We start from the raw sequence: 20,608 nt of genomic DNA, 5'->3' as shown, positions 1-20,608 counted from the left end.
GAACGTGTTGGGCTGGGAGAAAAAAGTTTTAAGGAATGGCCCATCTCCATATGCTCTGTGCTAGGTAGGAGAGTTGGAGAGAGTGTGTCTCGCCTTGTTTTCGTATGTAGTACACTGCTGTCATATTGTCTGTGCGGACATGGACAGCTTTGGCCAGAATGTGTTTCTGGAAGGATTTTAATGCTAGGAATATGGCTAGCAATTCCAGATGATTGATGTGGAGCAACCTTTGTTGGGGTGTCCACGTGTACTGTATGGTGTGATGTAAGAGATGTGCTCCCCAGCCGGAGAGCAATGCGTCTGCTGTCAGCACTATCTGTGGAACTGGCTTGATGAACAGTTATCCTTTGGAAAGGTTTTTGGTGTTCCACCACTGCAGAGAGCGAGGAGTGCGACCGTCCACCAACATCAGATCTGTTAGCTGACCTTGAGCCTGGCTCCAGTGATGTGCTAGACATTCCTGTAGGGGATGTATTTGGAGTCTTGCGTGAGGGACTATGAAAATGCAAGATGCCATCATCCCTATTAGCTTCATGAACACTCAAGCTGGGAGAGAGTGCTTTGTATGCTTGATATCCTGGCTGGATTGGGATATGCAAGTGCCTTTAAGGTATTTAATGTTGCCCCTAGGTATTGCTGTATGTGGGACGGTTGCAGGTGAGACTGGATGGTTTTTGGTAAACCCCAAGTCGTGAAGCAGCTGGATTGTAGCGCGAGTGTGTTGTACGCACTGGTTGTACGACATGGCTTTTATGAGCCAGTCGTCTAGGTAGGGGTACACATGAATATATTGCCTCCTTAGATGAGCTGCAACTACTGCTAGACATTTGGTGAAAACTCTGGGTGCTGTGGTGACTCTGAATGGGAGTACCTTGAACTGATAATGCTGATCGTCCACTACAAACCTGACATACTTTCTGTGAGAGGTGTGAATGGGAATATGAAAGTAGGCGTTCTTGAGATCTAGAGTAGCAAGGAAATCACCTTGTTTCAGTAGAGGGAGAACCTGTTGAAGCGTGACCATGTGAAAGTGGTCCGATTGTATGTATAGGTTTAGGGTTCTGAGATCTAGGATAGGTCTTAAGAGAGCCGTCCTTTTTTGGAATGAGGAAGTACAGGGAGTAAAGCCCTGTGTTTCGTTGATGCAGTGGTACTGGTTCTATTGCATGATTTTTCAGGCGGGAGATGACCTCTTGTTTGAGCAGTGAAAAATGATCTAGTGACATTTGACGCTGCCTGGGTGGTATGTTTGGGGTAGTAGAGGTGAGTTCTAGACAGTAGCCTGATTGAACTATTTATGTTACCCACCTGTCTTGGTGATGTTGTTCCAGACAGGAAGGAACTGTTGTATTCCACCCGACAGGATTGGAATGTTCTGGGGGGAGTGGAGGGAAGTCATTGGGTAGGGTTGGAGGCAGACCTGGTGTTGTTGGTTTTACCTCTTCCCTTATTGTTATTGCCTCTGTAACCACCTCTTTGGTAACCTCTGGTAAAGGTAGACTGGGTGGGAGCTTTGTAAGAAGTGGTAGGGTTGCCAGAGGAGTAGCCTCTGGAGGTACCTTTGTAAAATGAGTGACGAAAAGAACGTCTGGGAGCTTGTGATTGCAAGGCTCCCATAGTTTTGTCTGTGTCTTTTTTCATTTTTTTCTAATGAGGACTCTACATTAGGGCCAAATAAATGCTCTTGGTCCAAAGGCTGATTTAAAATAGCAGTATGTACCTCTGGTTTAAGACCTGAAATGCGTAGCCACGCATGTCTACGCAAAAGTACACTTGTATTGACTGCTCTAGAGGCAGTATCAGCTACATCCAGAGCGCAACAAATGGAGGTGTTAGTAATTATTTTACCTTCTTTTATAAGATCATTTGCCCTGTTTTTATATTTATCTGGAAGGTGTTGCAATAGGGCCTCTACTTCGTCGCAATGTGCCCTATCATACCTGGCCAACAGAACTTGAGTGTTGGCTATACGCCAAATATTAGCTGCCTGTGACGCTGTTCTTTTTCCTGAGGCGTCTAGGAGCTTGGATTCTTTATCAGGGGGTGGAACATCTCCTGATGTTTGGGAGTTGGCCTTTTTCTGGCATTAGAGACTACTAGTGAGTCTAATGGTACAGGGCCTTTAATATAGGCTGGGTCTCCAGGACCAACTTTATACTATTTGTCGATCCTGGGATTAATAACTCTAGCCCGCACAGGATCTCTGAATACTTCTGGTGCATGCTTAGTTACCCCTTTTAGCTTTGGTAAAATAGAGGTGGACCATTGTAAGGTGCCAAAAGTGACCAGAAGAAAATCCTCTTCTACAGGGTCTGGGTCTAAGCAAACCCCATGGTACTGAGCAGGTCTGTGAAGCAGCTGGTTAAAGCCTATTGTGTCCTCTGGAGGGGAAGGCCTAGAGGGGCATATGCCCTCCTGTGGAACATTAGGAACATCGGGTGTATTATTCTCATCCCAGGGGTCAGGGGAAGAAGGTGGACTATGATCCCCTAGGGTTTCCTCATGTACCCAGTCTCCTTCATTAGAAGTATCATCATCATTCCCTGGTGGAGATGGTGTAGGAGAATGATGTGGTGGTGGAGGAGGTGATGGAGAAGGGACCCTGAGGGGAGATGTAGCAATATCTCTCTTTTTAGGTGGTGGGGCTGGTGCAGGTGTATCCAAAGGTCTCTTCTTTGAGCTCAGGGTGAGTTAACTAGTCTTGGCGTCCTTGAAGAGAGTCTTTTGTTTTGGATCAGGTATAAAAAGCTCTAGTGGCGTAGGCTGCTCTTTCGGCACGGACTTTCTCGGTTCGCTGGACTTATGAGGCACTGGTTCCAGTACAGTTTTGTGGTGCTTTACCTGCTCTGTGGTTGGTTTTGGAGCTGGATGCTTCTTCGGAACCAAGGTTTTTTTTTCGGCTCCAGAGGACACAGATCTGGAGTCTTATGGGCTGGCTTTTTACTCTGCTCTGGGTGTTTCGGAGTAGATGGTACGGTGCCTGCGGGTTTTGGTACCGGATGCTTGGATGGTTCGGTGCCGGTGGATTCCGGTGCCGGGTGCTTGGATGTGGAAGCAGCAATCGGCAATGAGGACGAAGACCGTTTCTTTTTTGGTGCTGGTGTTTCGGTACCGACAGCAGGCTGGCTTGAGCCGGAGTCGCCTGAAGGCTAAATAGGCTTCTTTCTGGGCCCGGGGGGCGGGGCATTGGAAGCAGTGTGTCCGTGTGCACCCGAGTCCGACAGAGAAGGTGTGACAAGCCTTTTTCGATGTTTTACTGAGGGGGTCGACGATCTTACTTACGACCCGCTGCGCAGGAGTGATTTCTTCGATGTAGAATTCCTCGGCTTCGGATTCGCTGCCGAGGATTTGTTCAATGCTCTCCTGTTCCGGGACATCAACGCCTTCCTGGAAGAGGTCGTCGGGGATTGGAGTCGAGGAGCAAGCCATTTTTCTTCGAGCTCGACTATCTCGAATGGTCTTCTTGGAGCGGAAGGAGGCACAAGCTTCACAGTCTCTGGCCTCTTGCTCCGGTGAAAGGCAGAGGTTACACACCTCATGCAGATCGGTGTGGGGAAACTTCGACCCACATTGAGGACACTTCTTGAAAGGAGTCATTTCCATGAGCCAGATACCGAGGCCCAAGTAGGCCTGAAGGCCCTCGTCGACTATTGGAATCGAGGACTTCAAATTTGTTGAGATGCACGTCGACTGGGATCGCAATTGAGGCAATACCGTTGAAAGGGTGAAGGATTGTACGTCGAAAATAGAATCGGTAAGGGTTCCGCACTGGAGCGCTACAAGTACATCCGAACCAGATAGCGGAAAAAAAAAACATCTGAATATGGAGCCGATGCCCATGCTTACTATGATCCACAGGAGGAGTCACCTATCTCATGACTTCCAAAGACTTATCCAGGACAATAAAAAAAAGTGCAAACATCCGAGCCCAACACCAGATGGCGATCTATGCACAGTGTGTAATCTGCAGCTCATAGGCCTCGAACATATTGTTCTCTTACACACACATCTAATAAGAATAGTTTCTTCTTTGGTAAAAAGAACATTCAATGAAGCGGGGCACTGGCTGGTTACAAAGTTTGAGTTTTGTCAAGTAGCTACATGTCACAAGAGTCATCTTAATCATTAAAGATGGAACATTTCTTTCATTACTATATGAACTAATAAGAATTAGCTTATGTTTAGTTTACGATTTTCTATATTACCTATAACAAAAAAAGAAAATTAAAGAAACACTCCACTTAATCAGTTTATACAACTGACTTGATTTAATAGAGATTTTTCAGATACACGTGTGTTGGGGGGGTTAGTATAAAACATGTCAATTATTCATAAAATAGAGTTGTTAAGGTTGTAAATATTTTAAAGAAAAGACACGCAATTTTATCTAAAAGTTGAACCGTTCAACTATCATATGTTTTTCCACTGGAAAATTCACTATGATTATTTTCAATATAGGTTTACCACTGCTAGGATGGCATGTAAAAATGCACCAACGATTAAGGAATTGTCATTTTTCTAAATGGCATGTACAAATTGAGCACAGTGGTATGCCATGAGGAATCATATGACAAACGTGCATAATATCAATTGACAAGACACTTATAGAAAATGTCAACCAAGCAGGATTTCTACCTTTAAAAATTCATGGTTTAAATTTGAGCATGCAAGATTTCTTTGCCCAGGCTCTCTTGAAAATTGATCTTTCAGCATATTGATGTAATATGGTCTGCTGCCATCTTGCACTTGTACCAGATGGCTCTTTTCATCACTGTGGTAGCATTAATTAGCTAGAGTTGGATTCCTAGTTCACACATTAGATAGGGACCGTGCTGACATTTCTTGCTGATCACTTTAGAACTACAAGGCCTGAGCATCTTTATCACTAGAAATAATTTAGCATTCCACTTTGAACACCCCATCTTCTCCTTTGGTGATTAAAATTTGCCTGGGAAATACCATCTGAGAAGCAAGCGGACTAAAAAGAACTGAAAACAATGCAGCTAAATCTTAGTTATGTTTAAACCATGTTTATAACTGTAGGCAGCAAAGTGGCTCAATTAAGAACTTCACCCCAAAAGGATACTTTGCCTGGTCTATATTAATTTGGGGATTATAATACACTGAAAACTGTGTATAAATGGAATATCCCTGCAACACACATTCTAAAAGGTCCAGCCTTCTAAATGATTTTTCTTACTATTGAAGGTTTGGAAGTGCTGAACACGATCTCCCAAACTTCATTTGCTACTTAACAGCATGTGTGACGAGTTTATTAAGGAAACAAACTACGATGCAAGCATTCTCAGTGTATTTGAGCTTCAGGCCATTCATGAAACATACACTTATTTTCCCTAATGGAGTGAGGGGATATAGAATAATGAAGGTATTATACCGGCAGATCCAAATGTAGCTTAGGTTTCAGTCGTGAATTATAGTAAATTATTTCCTTTATACATCAGAGTTTTCAAAAACATGTAGGATATGAACATTGAGGTATTAAGCAGAAACTGTTTTGCTATTTTTTCAAATCGTAGAAATCAGATGGGATTGATGCTATCCACCTAAGCAAGGGTAGCAGGATGGGTCCATAACTGCCTGTGAATATCATCTTCTACTGGGAAGAATCCAGGTCCTGCAGCCCTTTCTTTCTAGAAAGGCATTTCAGCCAATTTGACTGTTTGATCTTCAATCTACTAGACTGGTCAGAAACATTCTGTGGATTTTTGACCAGTCTGATGATCCATTCAGATTTGTCAAAACACTAGATACCAACTCCAAGGCATGATGGGTGAAGAAAGGTTCACTTCTTGCTGAGGATTAGTTTAACAGGTAGAATCCCTGCATTCCACTACTGAGCAAGAGTAGAACTGTGGTGGATTCTGCAACTTCTACCCTAGGACAGAATGTTACACCCACAGCTCTAGTTGGGACACCTAGATCTGACTCAAAATTGAACCCGCCTCCTGGAGAGAAGAGGGCGAATGAACTTTGTGAGTGTCGGTATTCAAGATGAGCAATCTTCGCAGAAGCACCTCTACCTTTCAACAGAAAGATCCACCCACAACTACTCCTAGGACACTTAGGGCAGAGTCTAAAATTCTGACATGCTTTAAGCAAGCTGGGGCTATTTAGAGCTTTAGCCCTTTAACTCTGAAGCCTTCTTGCTGTGAACAAGAGTACCAATGTAGTAACAGGATATCACCAGGATACAAGACGAGATTGCCGGCCTCAACATGCTTTCCAGGGACAACAAAAGGTTTCAAATGTCTGTAGTTTATCAATATCTATTTTTAAAGACTGACTCGGAAATTATCTCACTTACCAACTGTGTTTTAGATTTCCTGTGTGTACCAGATTTGATTGGCATTTGGCTGTTACGTTACATCTATGGTTTTAAAAAAAAGTATAAATAGAAAGCAACACAAAATTCTCACAGTAAGAAAAGATAGTGAAGACTTCTTCATTCGCCTTTTGTTTTTAGCAAATTAATGCCAAATGGTGCCAAGCTACCAGAGCAAAATTCACTTCAGAGACCAGCATCAGCGATCATATTCCAGTAAACTATACAAAGTACGTTGACCATTATCAAATGGTTCAATCTGCCTGTACAGTTAAGTAAGATGCCAGTTTATAAAAACATTGAACGTAAACAATACACATGAACAAAAGGCTGCTTTAACAAATGTTGGACTGAAAGAGGCCACAGTGCAAGATAAAGTGCTTCTTTCCATCATGTGTTGATGGTGCGACCAGGAGCAAGCTGATCCGATGGTTTGTGCATGCAAACATCTGTGCTTTACAAGTCTTGTTTCTGATACACAGTCAGTCTGCTTCGCCATTCTGTAGTTTGTACCGAGTGCACATGGTCCCTTCGAATAGACCTATGGATGCAGCAGCAGCCAACAACGTCTGTCCAAGATATGGTCACTTTGTACCATAGTCCATTCTCCAGATGATAATTTATATTCAAGTGTCCACACCGCTGACATCTTTGGAACAGTAATAATGCACCACTACACCGGTGGGGTACCGGGCGAATGCACTAAGGAAAAGCAGAGAACAAACAGATTAACATTTGCAGATCATACCATTTCACAAAAGTACTTTCAGCAGACCCACTGCATGGCTCACTTACAAATGCATGCCAAATATCTGCTTGCTCCCCACTCCCTATTATAACTAGAAAGGTCTCTAAATGTTTTTATTCGCTCAATATATTTTAGCAGGTGGTTTAGATTACCTCACTCAAAATCACTGGGGGAAGGGGGGTGGGGACAAAGAGTGTCCTCTAGAAAGGTGTCGATTGGAGGATTGAGGCAGTTCAGAGATCGCCAGGTTTCAGGACAAGATCACTGGGGAGACCTCTTTAAGGTGTTGGTCCACTTGAACTCGGGCCATGGGCATCGGGTGCAGATTGGTGCAGACTTGCGGATGTGGCCGGGGCTCAAGGGAGACAAAGTTTTTGTTTTTGAAGAAAGGGCAGGTCCTCTGGGTTCTTGGGGACTGCTTGCTGCAGAACACGCCGGGATTTTGCTGGAGCAGGTTTGAAGTTGGGATAGGCCAGTAGAGCTGGGCACAAGTCAGTGGGTGTCCTCCTCTTAGTTCAGCACTGCTTCTTCAGCCCTTCTTTTCTTGGTTCTTGCCTGAGGAGGCAAGGTTCGGGGTGCCCCCTAAATACTAGATTTAGTGCTGTTACAGGTAGGTAAAGGTCGAACCAATGGGTCCCTTCCTTGGGGTGGGTACACCCTCTGTTATACCACCCTCCAGTGTGAGGAGGACATATGCCTTACTCTGGTTGGCTGTGTCCTCCCATCTGCAAGATGGCAGGGACTGAGTTGTGCTTCATCTAGCCTCCCCCACCTGAGGCAAAGTGGGAGTCAGAACAGGTGTGGGCCAGTTGCTGGGAGCGAATGGCTGGAGTAGCTCACAAAGACGGCAAACTGTTGAAGCTTCCTCTTAGTGGCACCTGCCCATCCTGGGCGAGGAGGCTTGGCACCTCATCGCACGATGTGCATGGTTTCAGGACCCCGAGAGCGACAGGCTCTCGACCCAGTGGTCCAGAAATATGTCTGGTGGTGGCAGCTGGTGAGCAGCCACTCAGCCAGGACACTAGACTTTGGTCATTTTTCAGGGGGCATCTCGAAGATGTCCTCTGAGTGCATTTTTCATTAAATCCCACACTGGCACCAGTGTGGGTTTAATGTGCGGAGAAGTTTGATACCAAACTTCCCAGTTTTCCGTAAAGCCATCATGGTTCTGTAGTGTTTGTAATGATAAACTCCCAGCACCATATACTCTTAAATGGCATTACTGCACTTACAATGTCTAAGAATTGGTTTATTTGTGTAACTGGCTGTGCACAACGTTATATGTTGTCCAATATCTACTCAATTAAACCGTGCTCCTTGTGCTCACTCCCCACTCAGGAGTGTGTCTTGAATCAATGGTAGTAGCACCGACACACATGTGTAGGTGTCCCCTTGGGCACAGGTGATGAAATGCTGCTGTGGCGCAGCTCCTAATTTCTTTCAATAAAGTTCATTCCAAATCCTTCGAATTGTACTTCATAATGCAATTTATTTGAGTGTTCACATTGTAGTCAATCATTCCTCATGAGACAAATGTATTACTTCCAACTAATATGTCTAATTCCAAATGCATTTATTAATTAATCCCAATGCATTTCGGCATGAGCCTTCATCAGGGGTAATCGGTGCAGGATTAGTCCCGGTTCCTCAGGCTTCCACCATTATGGTTACCGCCATAAACTCCCAGCACCATATACTCTTAAATGGAATTACTGCACTTACAATGTCTAAGAATTGGTTTAGACACTGTAGGGGTACAGGGCTCATGCACCTGTAGCCTCAACACTGGTATAGTGCAACCAGCTAGAGATGTGACTTACCAGGGCAGTGGCTTGTAAGCATGGCACACAGGGAAGTGTGCCATGTTGACTATTCACTTTGTTCTGCAACAAAACACGCAGCCAGCAAGGGCAGTGTGTGTGTAAAGGTATAGGACCTCCAAGGGTGGCATAATAAGTGCTGCAGCCCTTAGAGGCATTCCCTGGACACAGTGTCCTTGGCACCTATGGTACCATTTACAAGGGATTTACATGTTGCCAAAGAGTGCCAATTGGGTTTTGTATCAGTACAGTTTAGGGAAAGAACATAGGCCCTGGGTACCTGGTTTGCAGGAACCCAGGGCACACTCAGTCAAAGTACATCAACAGTTTGGTAAAAAAAAGTGGGAGGTAACCATGTAAAAAGAGGGTACTTTCCTATACACATTAAAGTCAGACCAAATGGCTTTGGCAATGCTAATCTAATATCTATGTAGGCTACTTTCAACTTCCTAAAGCCTCTTTCACTCACCAAATGTAAGTAAATGTATGCCTCTTCCTTCACAAAAAAGGATATTCCTATAAGTTACAAGTACATGTTACTTGGAGCTGAGTAATTAATAGTGGCTGGGATCATTTGAAGCATTATATTCATCCCTTTTTTTTAATACTTCAGTGCAATGCCATAAGTGAGACGGCTATGCCAAGACGTGGGTCTTGTGATCACTGTGCTTGCTACTGGAACAAAGTTGCACTTGACTGATGAGCCCTAATCATGGTGAAACGAGTCTACGAGTGCTTTTATTGCAGTTCCGGGAAGACCTGACCTGGCAATTCTGGCTGGAACCGCCATGTTGGAGCAGGGTCAAAACTGAAGTGGCATGATGTTCAAAATAAAGATGGATTGGAATGCAGCCTAGGTAACTAGTAATGGGTGAGACCAATTCAAGCATTCCATCCTTAATTTGTTATATACTAAAGTGCTGCACACTGTGACCATTATGCCCCGACGTGGGGCCCTCACTGTGCCACTGGAAAACAAGTTGCACCTGACTGATGATCCCCTATCAGGGTAAAACTGGTCCTATGTTGCTTCTGTTTAGACTCAGAGAGGACCTGAACTAGCAATTTGTGCCGGACTGTTACTATTGAAGCAGGGTCAAGTACGCTTTGCATATGGCTGGGTACAAACTGAAGTGGCACAGTGTGCAAAATAATGATTAATTGGAATGCAGCCCGAGTAATCACCAGAAGCTGAGATTAATTCAAGCATTCCACCCATCACTTTTTTATATACTTCAGTCATCGGTCCCCTGCTCACTGTGCCAATGGAAAAACTACAACCAACTAATGAGCTCTAATCAGGGCAAAATCAGTCTTGGGTTGCTTGTGTTTCTTTTCAAGGATGGAGGAAGAGACACACGTGGTTTACGTTATCACACCTGCTTAGGCAATCCAGAATGAAGAAAATGGCCTTGGACTGGTCCTGGTGAATTATCCACGGTCAATCAAGAAATCAAGGGTATGTGAGGAAACGTGTTAAGGGCAAAACTCCACTTTAACCAAAAGGTGTACCCAAGGCTCCCTGCAATGGATAGTGGAGAGAACAGAACTGTGGGCAATAAGCGCTGTCACAAGTGGTGAAGAGGTCCTCCTGGTAATGTCCCACCAGGCAAAAATGGTCAAACCACCTTTGGGTGGAGGTGCATAGAGACTGTCGGCCCAGGATTTCTACTAACCAGCCAGATGGTTGGTGACAAGCTAGACATCCTGCAGGTAGGACGAAGCTCACAGCCCCAAAACTCCTGTGTTTGTTGGCATACCACATCGTGGTCAAGAAAAAGACGGACCTCAAAGGGATGGGAAGAAGGTTACGAGAGCTACTAAATGGCACTCAGTTCATACAGGATGGTGTGGCACTTCAACTCCTCTGGAAACCAGAGGCCTCTGATCCTCCAGATGAGTGTCACACCCAAGGGTGGAGGCATTGATTACCAACATGGTCCTTCCTGAAGGAGGGTAAGGGGAAAATCCCTTGTAACAGGTGCTTCTCCACCGACCACCAGTCCAGATCCACCACAGTCTCCCGTGATTTTGCAATAGTATCAAACAGATCTCATATACACTAGAATGAAACCACCACTATACAGCCCTCATGTTGCCAGAAAGTGTATATAATCAGGAGGAAGTACGAAGCCAGCAGACCTAACAGGGCACAGATCCATCAGGACTGGAACTTGAGCCCAGCCCCCTCTGAAACATCAGGATCATATCCTGAATGTTCAGGATCCTTTGAGGAGGAAAGAAGGCTCTCAAGGATGGTGTGTCCAGTACTAGCACTATGAACAGAAGGCGCTGTGAGGACTCAAGATGAGACCTGGGCATGCAGAGATGCTTTTGCCTGAATGTGCTCAGGCACCATCTGGGGCACGCTGGCCTTGAGCAGCTAGTCGTCTAGGAAGACTGATATTCCGGACCTTTTCAGAAGTGCCACAACCACCACCAGCACCTTAATGAATACTCAAGGTGCTTATGTTCGAAAGAGAGGAACAAAAAATGGGCAGCGTGTGGACCTTACCACAAACTCTAAGTACCTCGAGTGAGATTACAAGATTGGTTTATGGAAATATACATCCTGCAAGCCTAGGGAAAGCATTGAGCCTGCTTTGAGTGCCAGAAGAACCTGAACCAGGGACTTTTTCTTGCACACAAATAAGTTACATCTTGAGGTTTAGGAGTAGATGAAGCGCACCATCTTCTTGGAAATTGGGAAATACTAGGAGTAGCAATCCTACCAATTTCTTCCTCTGGGACAAAGCCAACAGCTCCTTTCTTCAGCAGGACTGCCACATCCTGCAACAGGAGCTGAAGAATATCTTGTGTCTGAAACTAAAGATGCTTTCCAGGTGCTGCACGGTGGGGGCAGGGAGGATGGCTGGTGGGTTTGGTGATCCAGCCCTATGCCTTTGCCTTTGTATTGGCCCAGTAGTTGGCTGTGTTGTTGTACCAGGTCGAAGAGCGGATGCTGCCAAAAGGCAAGGAACTTTGTATAGTCTTGAAATTTAAGGAATTGTTAAAGACCAAGAGAACGGTTAGTAACCCTTCCCAACTAGATTTTCTTGAGAGTCTTGTCCCAAAAGACAATAATCCCATTTAATAGCACATCAATGACCCTCTTGCCAGTACATCATCGTAGAATCCAGTGGATCGAAGTGAAGCATGCCTCCTCAGGGCAATGGATGACATCATGGTACTGCCCTGCTAATTTGATGGGAGGCATTTTAGCCATCCCTCACCACTTCTGCACACTGTTCCCCAAGAAAGGTGTATGAGACTTGGAACCTCTAGGTATGCCATCTCCCACACGTCATGCATATATTTGGCTAGCAGGCTGGTTGCGTTTATTGACTTCAAAGCTAAGCTGATAGAAGAGAAGACCTTTTTAAAAAACACCTTCAGTTTCTACGACTTTGTCATGTGGGGTGGTCATAAACACACCTGGATTCTGCTTAGTGTATGGTGATGACTTATTAGTGAGTAGTGAGAGGAAAGGAAGGCTGAGTCTGCTGGATAGGGCTTGTACTTCCTTGCAATATACATGTTAACAAGCGGGGCTGAGGCAGGACTTGTTTTTTTGTGTGTGTTTTTTTTCCTTTGCAGTTTTAAGAAGTTTAAAATGTCCTTTGCAGTTTTAAGAAGCTCCAACAGGGCATCATTAAAGCGCAAACGAGGCTATGATGTTGCAAGAGCTGGTCTGAAAGACCTCAGTCAAAATTCTGGACTTCTAAAGTGGGCAATGGTTGTTTTAAGACCACTACTGCCTTCATAAAAACTGCGTGGAAGGATGTCATGTCTGGAGATGGTCTGTAGAGCTTTACATCTTGACCTCTGGAGATGCATCCAGCCCACTGGCTATAAGGAGTCACTAAATCTGCAACATCCCTACTGTTGTCCGTATTATGCATCACTGGGTACGCCATTTGCACAGGGTCAGAGTCCAAATGAAATAGGTCCCAGATCGTTTGACAATGCTGTTGGCATGGAACTGGGTCATGCTGTGGGAGTCCCTGGCCTTCTTTGCCAACTTCTGAGCCTCTATTCATGTTGATGCCAGAGTGTTGGTAATGGTACTTGGGCAGGCCTCAGCACTGGCAGAAGTGTCACAGTAAAAGGGCGTGGCATCAGATTGGACCAAATGAGTGCCAAATGCCTCTCTAAGGGGAAATAAGGGGAAGAATGGTGGCCAGATAAAGATAGAACCACCAGTGGAAATCCATATAGAGTGTAAACTGGACCCATGGTGCCCTAAGACACATGAACGGGCCTGTCTGACCTGTGCCCTTTTGGCATTGAGGCAATGAGTCGGATTGGTTCAAGGCACCACAAAACTTTAGATATGCTAGCACTGGGGTTGAAAATAGTAGAAGCTACAAAGGGCTCTGTGATGAATGCCAGAGGGGGGAGTATCCACCAAGGGAGGCTACTCGGAGAGGGTAATGTCCACGTGGCCCAGCTGCTAGGACGATTCCGTGAGGGGCTGTGTGCATCAAAATGACTTAATCAGGGCTGACATTGGTTTAGGTTTCCTCTTTTCTCTCTCAATTATTTCTATGGAGGAGAGGAACGTGACTTGAAGGAAGAAGGATTTTTGAATGCGACCTGTGTTGAACCCACATAAAAAGCTGGACCTCACATTCCTTAATGACTCTGGGGTGTATGAAGGAGCATTTGTCGCATGACTTCAAATCTATCTTCAACCCAAGGCACCATAAACAGATGTTTGGGGGGCGGGGGAGTCGGAAATGGACATCTATCCACTGCAAGTGAAACAAAGTTTAAATCCCAATTTCTTTTGCAGCGGCATCCTTACATACAGCGCTGAAGAATTTGTCAAAACCCCCTTTGTAAAACATAGAACAAGCATTTGCAATGCAATAGGCCTCGCATTTACGCAAGTTTGAGCTATTGAAATTGCAAATGATAATGCCTTATTTTTTTTTATTTTTTTAAAACATAAATAAAAGGCATGGCCATTTAAAATGCCATTAGCTTAAACTCTGGTAAATGTGAGACCTATTGCATTGCAAATGCTTGTTTGTAATTACAATCCAAAAAGAAAACATCACAATAACGATATGGCTTAAACAAGCGATACAAAAGGGGATGATGGACGGAGCGTTTGAGAAAATCAAACACTCACCCCCAGTCAACTGATCTGGGTTTAATCCATCACCATTCTTTAGCTCACTCAGCCACCCCAGTTCAGACATGGCCATATGCAAATCAGTCTGACCCAGTGCCTCATGGGGAACAGTCCAGCCCGAACTGCCAAACCATGTCTTCCCTGGACCAGAAACAAGCATCCTGGGACCGGTTTCGTATTCATAATCCTCATCAGCCAGGCTATCTTGAATCCAGTGGCCAAGTGAGCAAGGGACTCACGTCTGAGCATACCCTGACAACTTAGGGCGAACAAAGCAATACAAAAGGGGATGATGGACGGAGCGTTTGAGCAAATCAAACACTCACAAGGAATGGTGATGGATGAAACCCAGATCAGTTGACTGGGGGTGAGTGTTTGATTTGCTCAAACGCTCCGTCCATCATCCCCTTTTGTTTTGCTTTGTTCGCCCTAAGTTGGCAGGGTATGCTCAGATGTGAGTCCCTTGCTCACTTGGCCACTGGATTCAAGATAGCCTGGCAGATGAGGATTATGAATCCGAAACCGGTCCCAGGATGCTTGTTTCCGGTCCAGGGAAGACATGGCTTGGCAGTTCGGGCTGGACTGTTCCCATGAGGCACAGGGTCAGACTGATTTGCACATGGCCATGTCTGAACTGGGGTGGCTGAGTGAGCTAAAGAATGGTGATGGATTAAACCCAGATCAGTTGACTCGGGGTGAGTGTTTGATTTGCTCAAATGCTCCGTCCATCAACCCCTTTTGTTTCGATATGGCTTAAACAAGCCAAACCTATTGCCTTTGCCAGTGCTTCTTAACAGTATGAGATAAATGAGTGACAGCAGTGATTTTGTTGTGAATAATTTGAATTGCAACTATTTAATTCCTGAAAGTCAGTCATAGACCGTAAATGAAACATTACTAAAGTCTGTGGAAGGTCTAGTGTTCTTCAGTGGCTCAGTCACTCCCGTTCTCTCCTTCACATTACTTTCAGTTCTCTCCTTCACATTACTTTCAGTTCTCTCCTTCACATTACTTTCAGTTCTCTCCTTCATATTACTTTGCAGTCTCTCACTCATCTGGTCCATGCTTCTGAAATCCCCCCTCCACATATCTCACACGTCACATCGTTCACTTTCATAAGTGACTTCTGAAGTCTCTCTCTCTCTCGCGCTCTCTCTCTCCCTCACCTGTTATGTTATTAGATTTGTTATTAGATTTTTTAAGCGCAACAGCTGCCCCAGCAAAGTGGCGTCCCGGCGCTGCCAGATAAAGAAACAAAAAGCAGAGGCCGTCCAGAAGCTTCAAGGGGGGAAGACTATGGTAATGCAAACAGAAAGGTTTTAATTGCCTTCCGGAAGTCTAGCAAATTCTCAATGCCACGGATATAGGTTGGCAGGGAGTTCCATAATTTAGCTGCCAACACCTGGAAAGAACGGCCACCCATGCGGCATAGTTTGAAGCGCGGCACCTTCGCCAAATGTTAACCCAGCGAGCGCAGACTACGCTGCGGAACATACCAGGTCAGCAGAGGGCGGAATAAGGCCGACCTCTCAGTCTTAAGATTCTTAAAGGCCATCACCAGGGCTTTGAACTGGATCCGAGATGAGATCGGTAACCAATGTAGTTTTTTCATTGTAGCTCTGACAGAGCACCAACGAGGGAGCCCTATCAGTGTTCTCGCGGCCATATTTTGAACTCTTTGCAGTCGTAGGATCTCAGATTTATTAGCACCCAGAAGCAACACGCTGGCATAATCCAAGCGTGAGGATATCAAGGCTTGCATGATGATCTGCTGCACCGTTGGTTCAAAATATTTGAGGATGGGTTTAAGGCCTCTCAACAGACCCACGCAGGTAGCTGCCACTCTCTTAGTATGGGTCTGGAAGGTTAGTGAAGGGTCCATCCAGACTTCCAAGTTCTTAACAAGAGTCGTTGGTATTGGCATTTCGCCCAGCGATGCCGGCCACCAGTGCTCAGTCCAGAGGGCGGTGTTCTTCCCTGCCAGCAAAACTTCGATTTTGCTGGTATTGAGCTGCAAATAGTTGTCCGTCATCCACTGGGCAACAGCTGTCATTCCATCTCTAAACCTGGTAGCCGGATCAGATGGCCCTTCGGATAAAGTGATGACCAGCTGGGTATCGTCTGCATACGATACCAGAGTAAGGCCCCACTTTTTTGCAACATCGGCCAGGGGTTGCACATAAAGATTGAAAAGTGATGGACTGAGTGCAGAGCCCTGTGGGACCCCCTGACCGATGGGGTGAGGTTTAGAGATGAATGGTGGAGCTGAGACCCGAAAGGATCTCTCCTCAAGGAATGATCGAAACCACTAAGGCGGACCCTGTGATCCCTATCGCTTCCAGCCGAGACAAGAGGATGTCATGAGATACCGTGTCGAAGGCAGCACTGAGGTCTAATAAAATCAGAGCTGCACTCGGACCGGCGTCAAGGATCATCCTAAGATGTTCAGCTGTAGCAAGTAGGGCAGACTCGGTGCTGTGACCCGGCCTGAACTCGTTTTGGGACGGATCCAGGATATCATTGTTGTTCAGATACCGGGACAGCACTTCACTCACATGGGCTTCTGCAATCTTTGCGGCCCACGGAAGGAGAGAGATGGGCCTAAAATTTTCTGGCTTAGAAGGGTCTAGAGAGGGCTTTTTAATAATGGGAGAGACCCAAGCCTGTTTCCAGGCTCTAGGTACTTTAGCAGAGGAAAAAGATAAATTAATGATGTCACCAAGCGGCTGTTGGAAATGCGCCAGGGACTCCAGAAATTGTGCTGGCCTCATTGGATCTGCTGGGGAACCCGATTTCACCTTCCTACAAAGTTAACCTAACTCAGCATCAGAAATTTTAGGGATGGTTTCCAAGCTAGGGCCCTCCACCCTAACTTCACCAGGAATTTGAGGGCTTGATAAGAACTGTGGGAAGGTCTTATAAATCTTTTGCACTTTTTCAATAAAAAGGTGGCTAGTTCCTCACAGTGCTGTATTGAGGATATTTTAGATGCTGTACTTCTGGGGTTCTTTAATTCTTGCATAATTTTGAAGATGCATTTAGTAGGGTTTGGGCTAGTTTGTATTTCCTCCGCATAAAATAAGGCTCGAGCGGAACAAATTGCTTTATGATACACCTTCAACTTAGCCAGGTAAATGGCTTTGTCCCTCTCCTTATAATCTTTCCTCCATGACCGTTCAGCTCTCTTGCATTCCTTCCTCAATGCTCTTAGAGCATCATCGTACCATGGATTAGAGGTGGATCTACGTCCCTTTGTACATTTCATAGGTATACAGGCGTCCAAGCCTTTGGTAATCCATTCACAGAAGGCGGTATACGCCGTATCCGGATCTGCCATATTTTCCAGGGAGAGCCCTCCAAGAAATGCATGGAAGTCCTTTAATTTCAACTTATGAAATTGATCAATGCTTTCGCGGTATAGAGAAGGCCCGGTTTTATTGATTCCCGGGTCTGAGACTCACTCCTCTCTAAGCGCTGCTCACAGCTCCATTTTGTCGCACCCGTGTTTCTAAATTCGCATCAGTGGCACGCCCCAGCCTGCACCTCGCTGCCAGAATACTTCTCGTTATAAGAACACGTCCTCAGAGCCCTGGCCCGCTCTACCCGGATATAGCTCTTGTTATGAGATGAGAACGTTCTCTGATGACGTCACGCCGTAGCTTCAGGTGTTCTGCGTGCGCCGGGTGCTGCTCTTGCCAGCCGGCCTTTATATACTTTTTTCACACCTGTTTTTGCACCGTTTGTTGGCAGGGTGAGTTGAAATAGGAACAGAGCTCTGCAGTATATCAAAACTCACACTTAAAAAAACAAACCAATGCGTTTCCACAAAGTGGCTAACAACGCACACTGAAGGCGAAAGTACCACGAAAAAAGATATTTTGCCGCTGTTTCCTAAAGAGAATAAACAACAACAGAGACTACATGAATAACGTGCATGTGAAGAAGAAACATTAATTTACGCTGGAGGAAAGGTAAAACAAGCGCTCGCCATTGCGGGAAGGCAGCCGCTTGTTTATATTTGCATCGCGCTTTCACTTTAACTGAAAGCGCGATGCAAAAATAAACACGCGGCTGAGAGATAAGAAATTGCTTCAAGACAGCCGTGAAGCAGATGACCCAGTCCGGATGGGTCTGATGAAAAGGAGAAAGAACGGTAACCAAGTAGCCTCCTTTTCAATGGGAAGCCAGCGTTTACCATAAACGCTGACACGACCCAATGAAAAAAAGGGGCGGGCTTCAAGTCACTTTGTAAAATCTCCTCTACCCCAATATGTCTCGCCGGACGACAGCGCTAGGCAAGACCTAAAAATGAGAGAAATCATGGATAGCAGCTTCAGATCCTCATTCAAAGGCTCGGACAAAAGAGAACTAGGGGCAGTGCACTGGGGTTGGTACTGTTGTGTCACTTGGGCCTCACTTTCGGTGCTAACATGGAGGCTGCACTTATTACTGGCAAAGGAGAGCTATGAAAAGATTCCCCATCCACTCTGGCATTTGGAGATATTGAAAAGGCGGGCAATCTTCAGGCAGAAGTATCTACCGGAGGAAATGTAACAACTTTCCAATTACCTTACCAGGTGAAATATGCCATGCACAAACTTAGCAACTGCCACTGTCAGACAACCATCAATGTTCTAGTGGCAAATTGTCATTCTTTAAGAGGGACATAGGTGAGGTCCCACTGATAGAACCAATCTGACTCCTGGATTAAAAAACTTTTCCAAGAACGGTCACACTGCCTAGACCCTTCTAGGTAGTGGAATACATATTGGAAGACTTGAATCCTTTAAGGTTCCCACAGTCTACAAGTAACAAACGCCACATAATTATTATTGTCACACAAAATAATAATGGACTATTGCATGGTCAACAGTCAAACCGCCCTTTAATTAATATTCTATTCCTAGAGTAGCCGGAGGTGGCAGTCATTTTGATTTAACTACTATGGTAACTGAAGCGGTTCATTAATAATATATAAAAACTGCAAAAAAAAACTTTTTTGGTACAAAGGAGCGGCTCAGCAGCAAAATGCAGCTGCTGGGTCCTCCAATAAAACAGAAGGTAGAAATGAAAAAGAAGAAGTAAGGCTTGGAAGAATGTGCAGCGGTGGAGTGAGCTGGGTAGTCAGGAAGGTAAGTACACGCTGATGAGAAATGGGAGCAGTGGGGCAGAGCGACACAGGAGCAGGGAGAGGGTGAATGCATACAAAAAGGAGGTGCGAAGGACTGGGTGTAGGAAGCAACAAATTAGCTTAGGGGCAGTGGGGAGTAACATGGAGCGCTCGACTGAGCCAGATTGTGAAGGTGCAAGCAGCATACAGGGTGAGATCAATATAAAAAATAGTTTCCTGATATGAAGCTATAGAAAGATACACGTCTTCAAATCAAAAGGATAGCAAAGAAGCTAAACACAAGAAGAGGAGGAAACAAAGAAATCAAATAAGATGCAAACAAATCGGATTTACAAGAAAGCCATTCAATTTTAAGCAATAGACTTACCATTGGTATTGTTCACAATAGGTATTTAAGAACACACAGCAAAAACCTGTTTTCAGGTGAGACCTAACAAGAATAAGACAAAACCACTTTCACCTGTCCATCTTAAGCTCCTATATAGCTTTGAAGTGGATGTATGACGTTACAACGCATACTTTTACCACACATACCATTACAACGCGGTATTTACAACGCATACCATTACAATGCATAGCGCTTTGGGGTGCTGGATAGTGAATAGTTTAATTTACTATTCCAACTCCAGTTCCTGTGGAAACTAGGGAAGGTGTTGGATAGTAAATTAAACTTATTCCCTATCCTAGAGCGCCCCTCAGCGCAATGCGTTGTAATGGTTTGCGTTATAATGACTGCGTTGTAATGGTAGTACGTGGTAAAAGATTAGTTGTAAAGGTTGTATACCCTTTGAAGTATTGAAAAGTAACTGCTGAGCTATTAACATATGCAGACTACTTTGTATGAGCTATTTTAACAAATTCCCTTTACATATTGCTTGCAAGTGTATGGGTGTATCTTAAGAAATGCAAGGTTGGCCTTACCTGTTTCCAATTTTTTTCTTGCAAACATTACATACTTTCTCCTCTGTAATGATACATTTCACTTGTTGGTGTGATATCCTCTCTTCTTGTACCTAAACCAGGAATGGGTAAATAGAAAGGGTCACTCACTTATGTACCATTAAATGGTTCCAGCATTCAAAATACATCAACGTTTACGTACAAATCTCTAAACAGAATGTATACATAAAAAACAAAAGGACATTCCCTTATCTCACTCTTTTAGCCAATTTTAGGGGAAGGTTTAATTTACTAGAAAAGAAGTTTGTGTCTGTTTTGTGACTTAACTAATGGGGTGGATGGAGGTATGAGAATGGGTAGAGATATTTTTTTCTGCTGTGGTAGGCAGTGGAGGTGAAAATCATAGACTATGAAAAGGATGTAGCAGGAGTATTTGCTAGTTATCATAAACCCAGTGTTTCTTGAGGACACACTATTTTCTAGTGGGCATATACTTTTGCTGCTAAGGAGAACTAAAGATCCCGAG

The 20,608-nt window shown here is 44.8% G+C and overlaps 1 protein-coding gene across 2 annotated transcripts in view; it reads right to left on the bottom strand.

Moving 5' to 3' along the window:
• Positions 1 to 4,245: 4,245 nt before the first annotated feature.
• Positions 4,246 to 20,608, bottom strand: part of VPS39 (VPS39 subunit of HOPS complex) — a 389,790-nt gene continuing 373,427 nt past the window's right edge. For both annotated transcript variants that reach the window (XM_086937216.1, XM_086937217.1), the window contains exons 24-25: positions 20,104 to 20,195; positions 4,246 to 7,045 (exon numbers count right to left, since the gene is read on the bottom strand). In XM_086937216.1, coding sequence (XP_086793342.1) covers positions 6,970 to 7,045; positions 20,104 to 20,195 — 168 coding nt within the window. In that variant the 3' untranslated portion in view covers positions 4,246 to 6,969. The remainder of the gene's footprint in view (positions 7,046 to 20,103; positions 20,196 to 20,608) is intronic.

Source organism: Lissotriton vulgaris, chromosome 9 (assembly GCF_964263255.1).
Source record: "Lissotriton vulgaris chromosome 9, aLisVul1.2, whole genome shotgun sequence".
In the NCBI taxonomy this organism is placed as follows: Eukaryota; Metazoa; Chordata; class Amphibia; order Caudata; family Salamandridae; genus Lissotriton; species Lissotriton vulgaris.
This window is presented reverse-complemented; position numbering and strand designations above follow the sequence as displayed.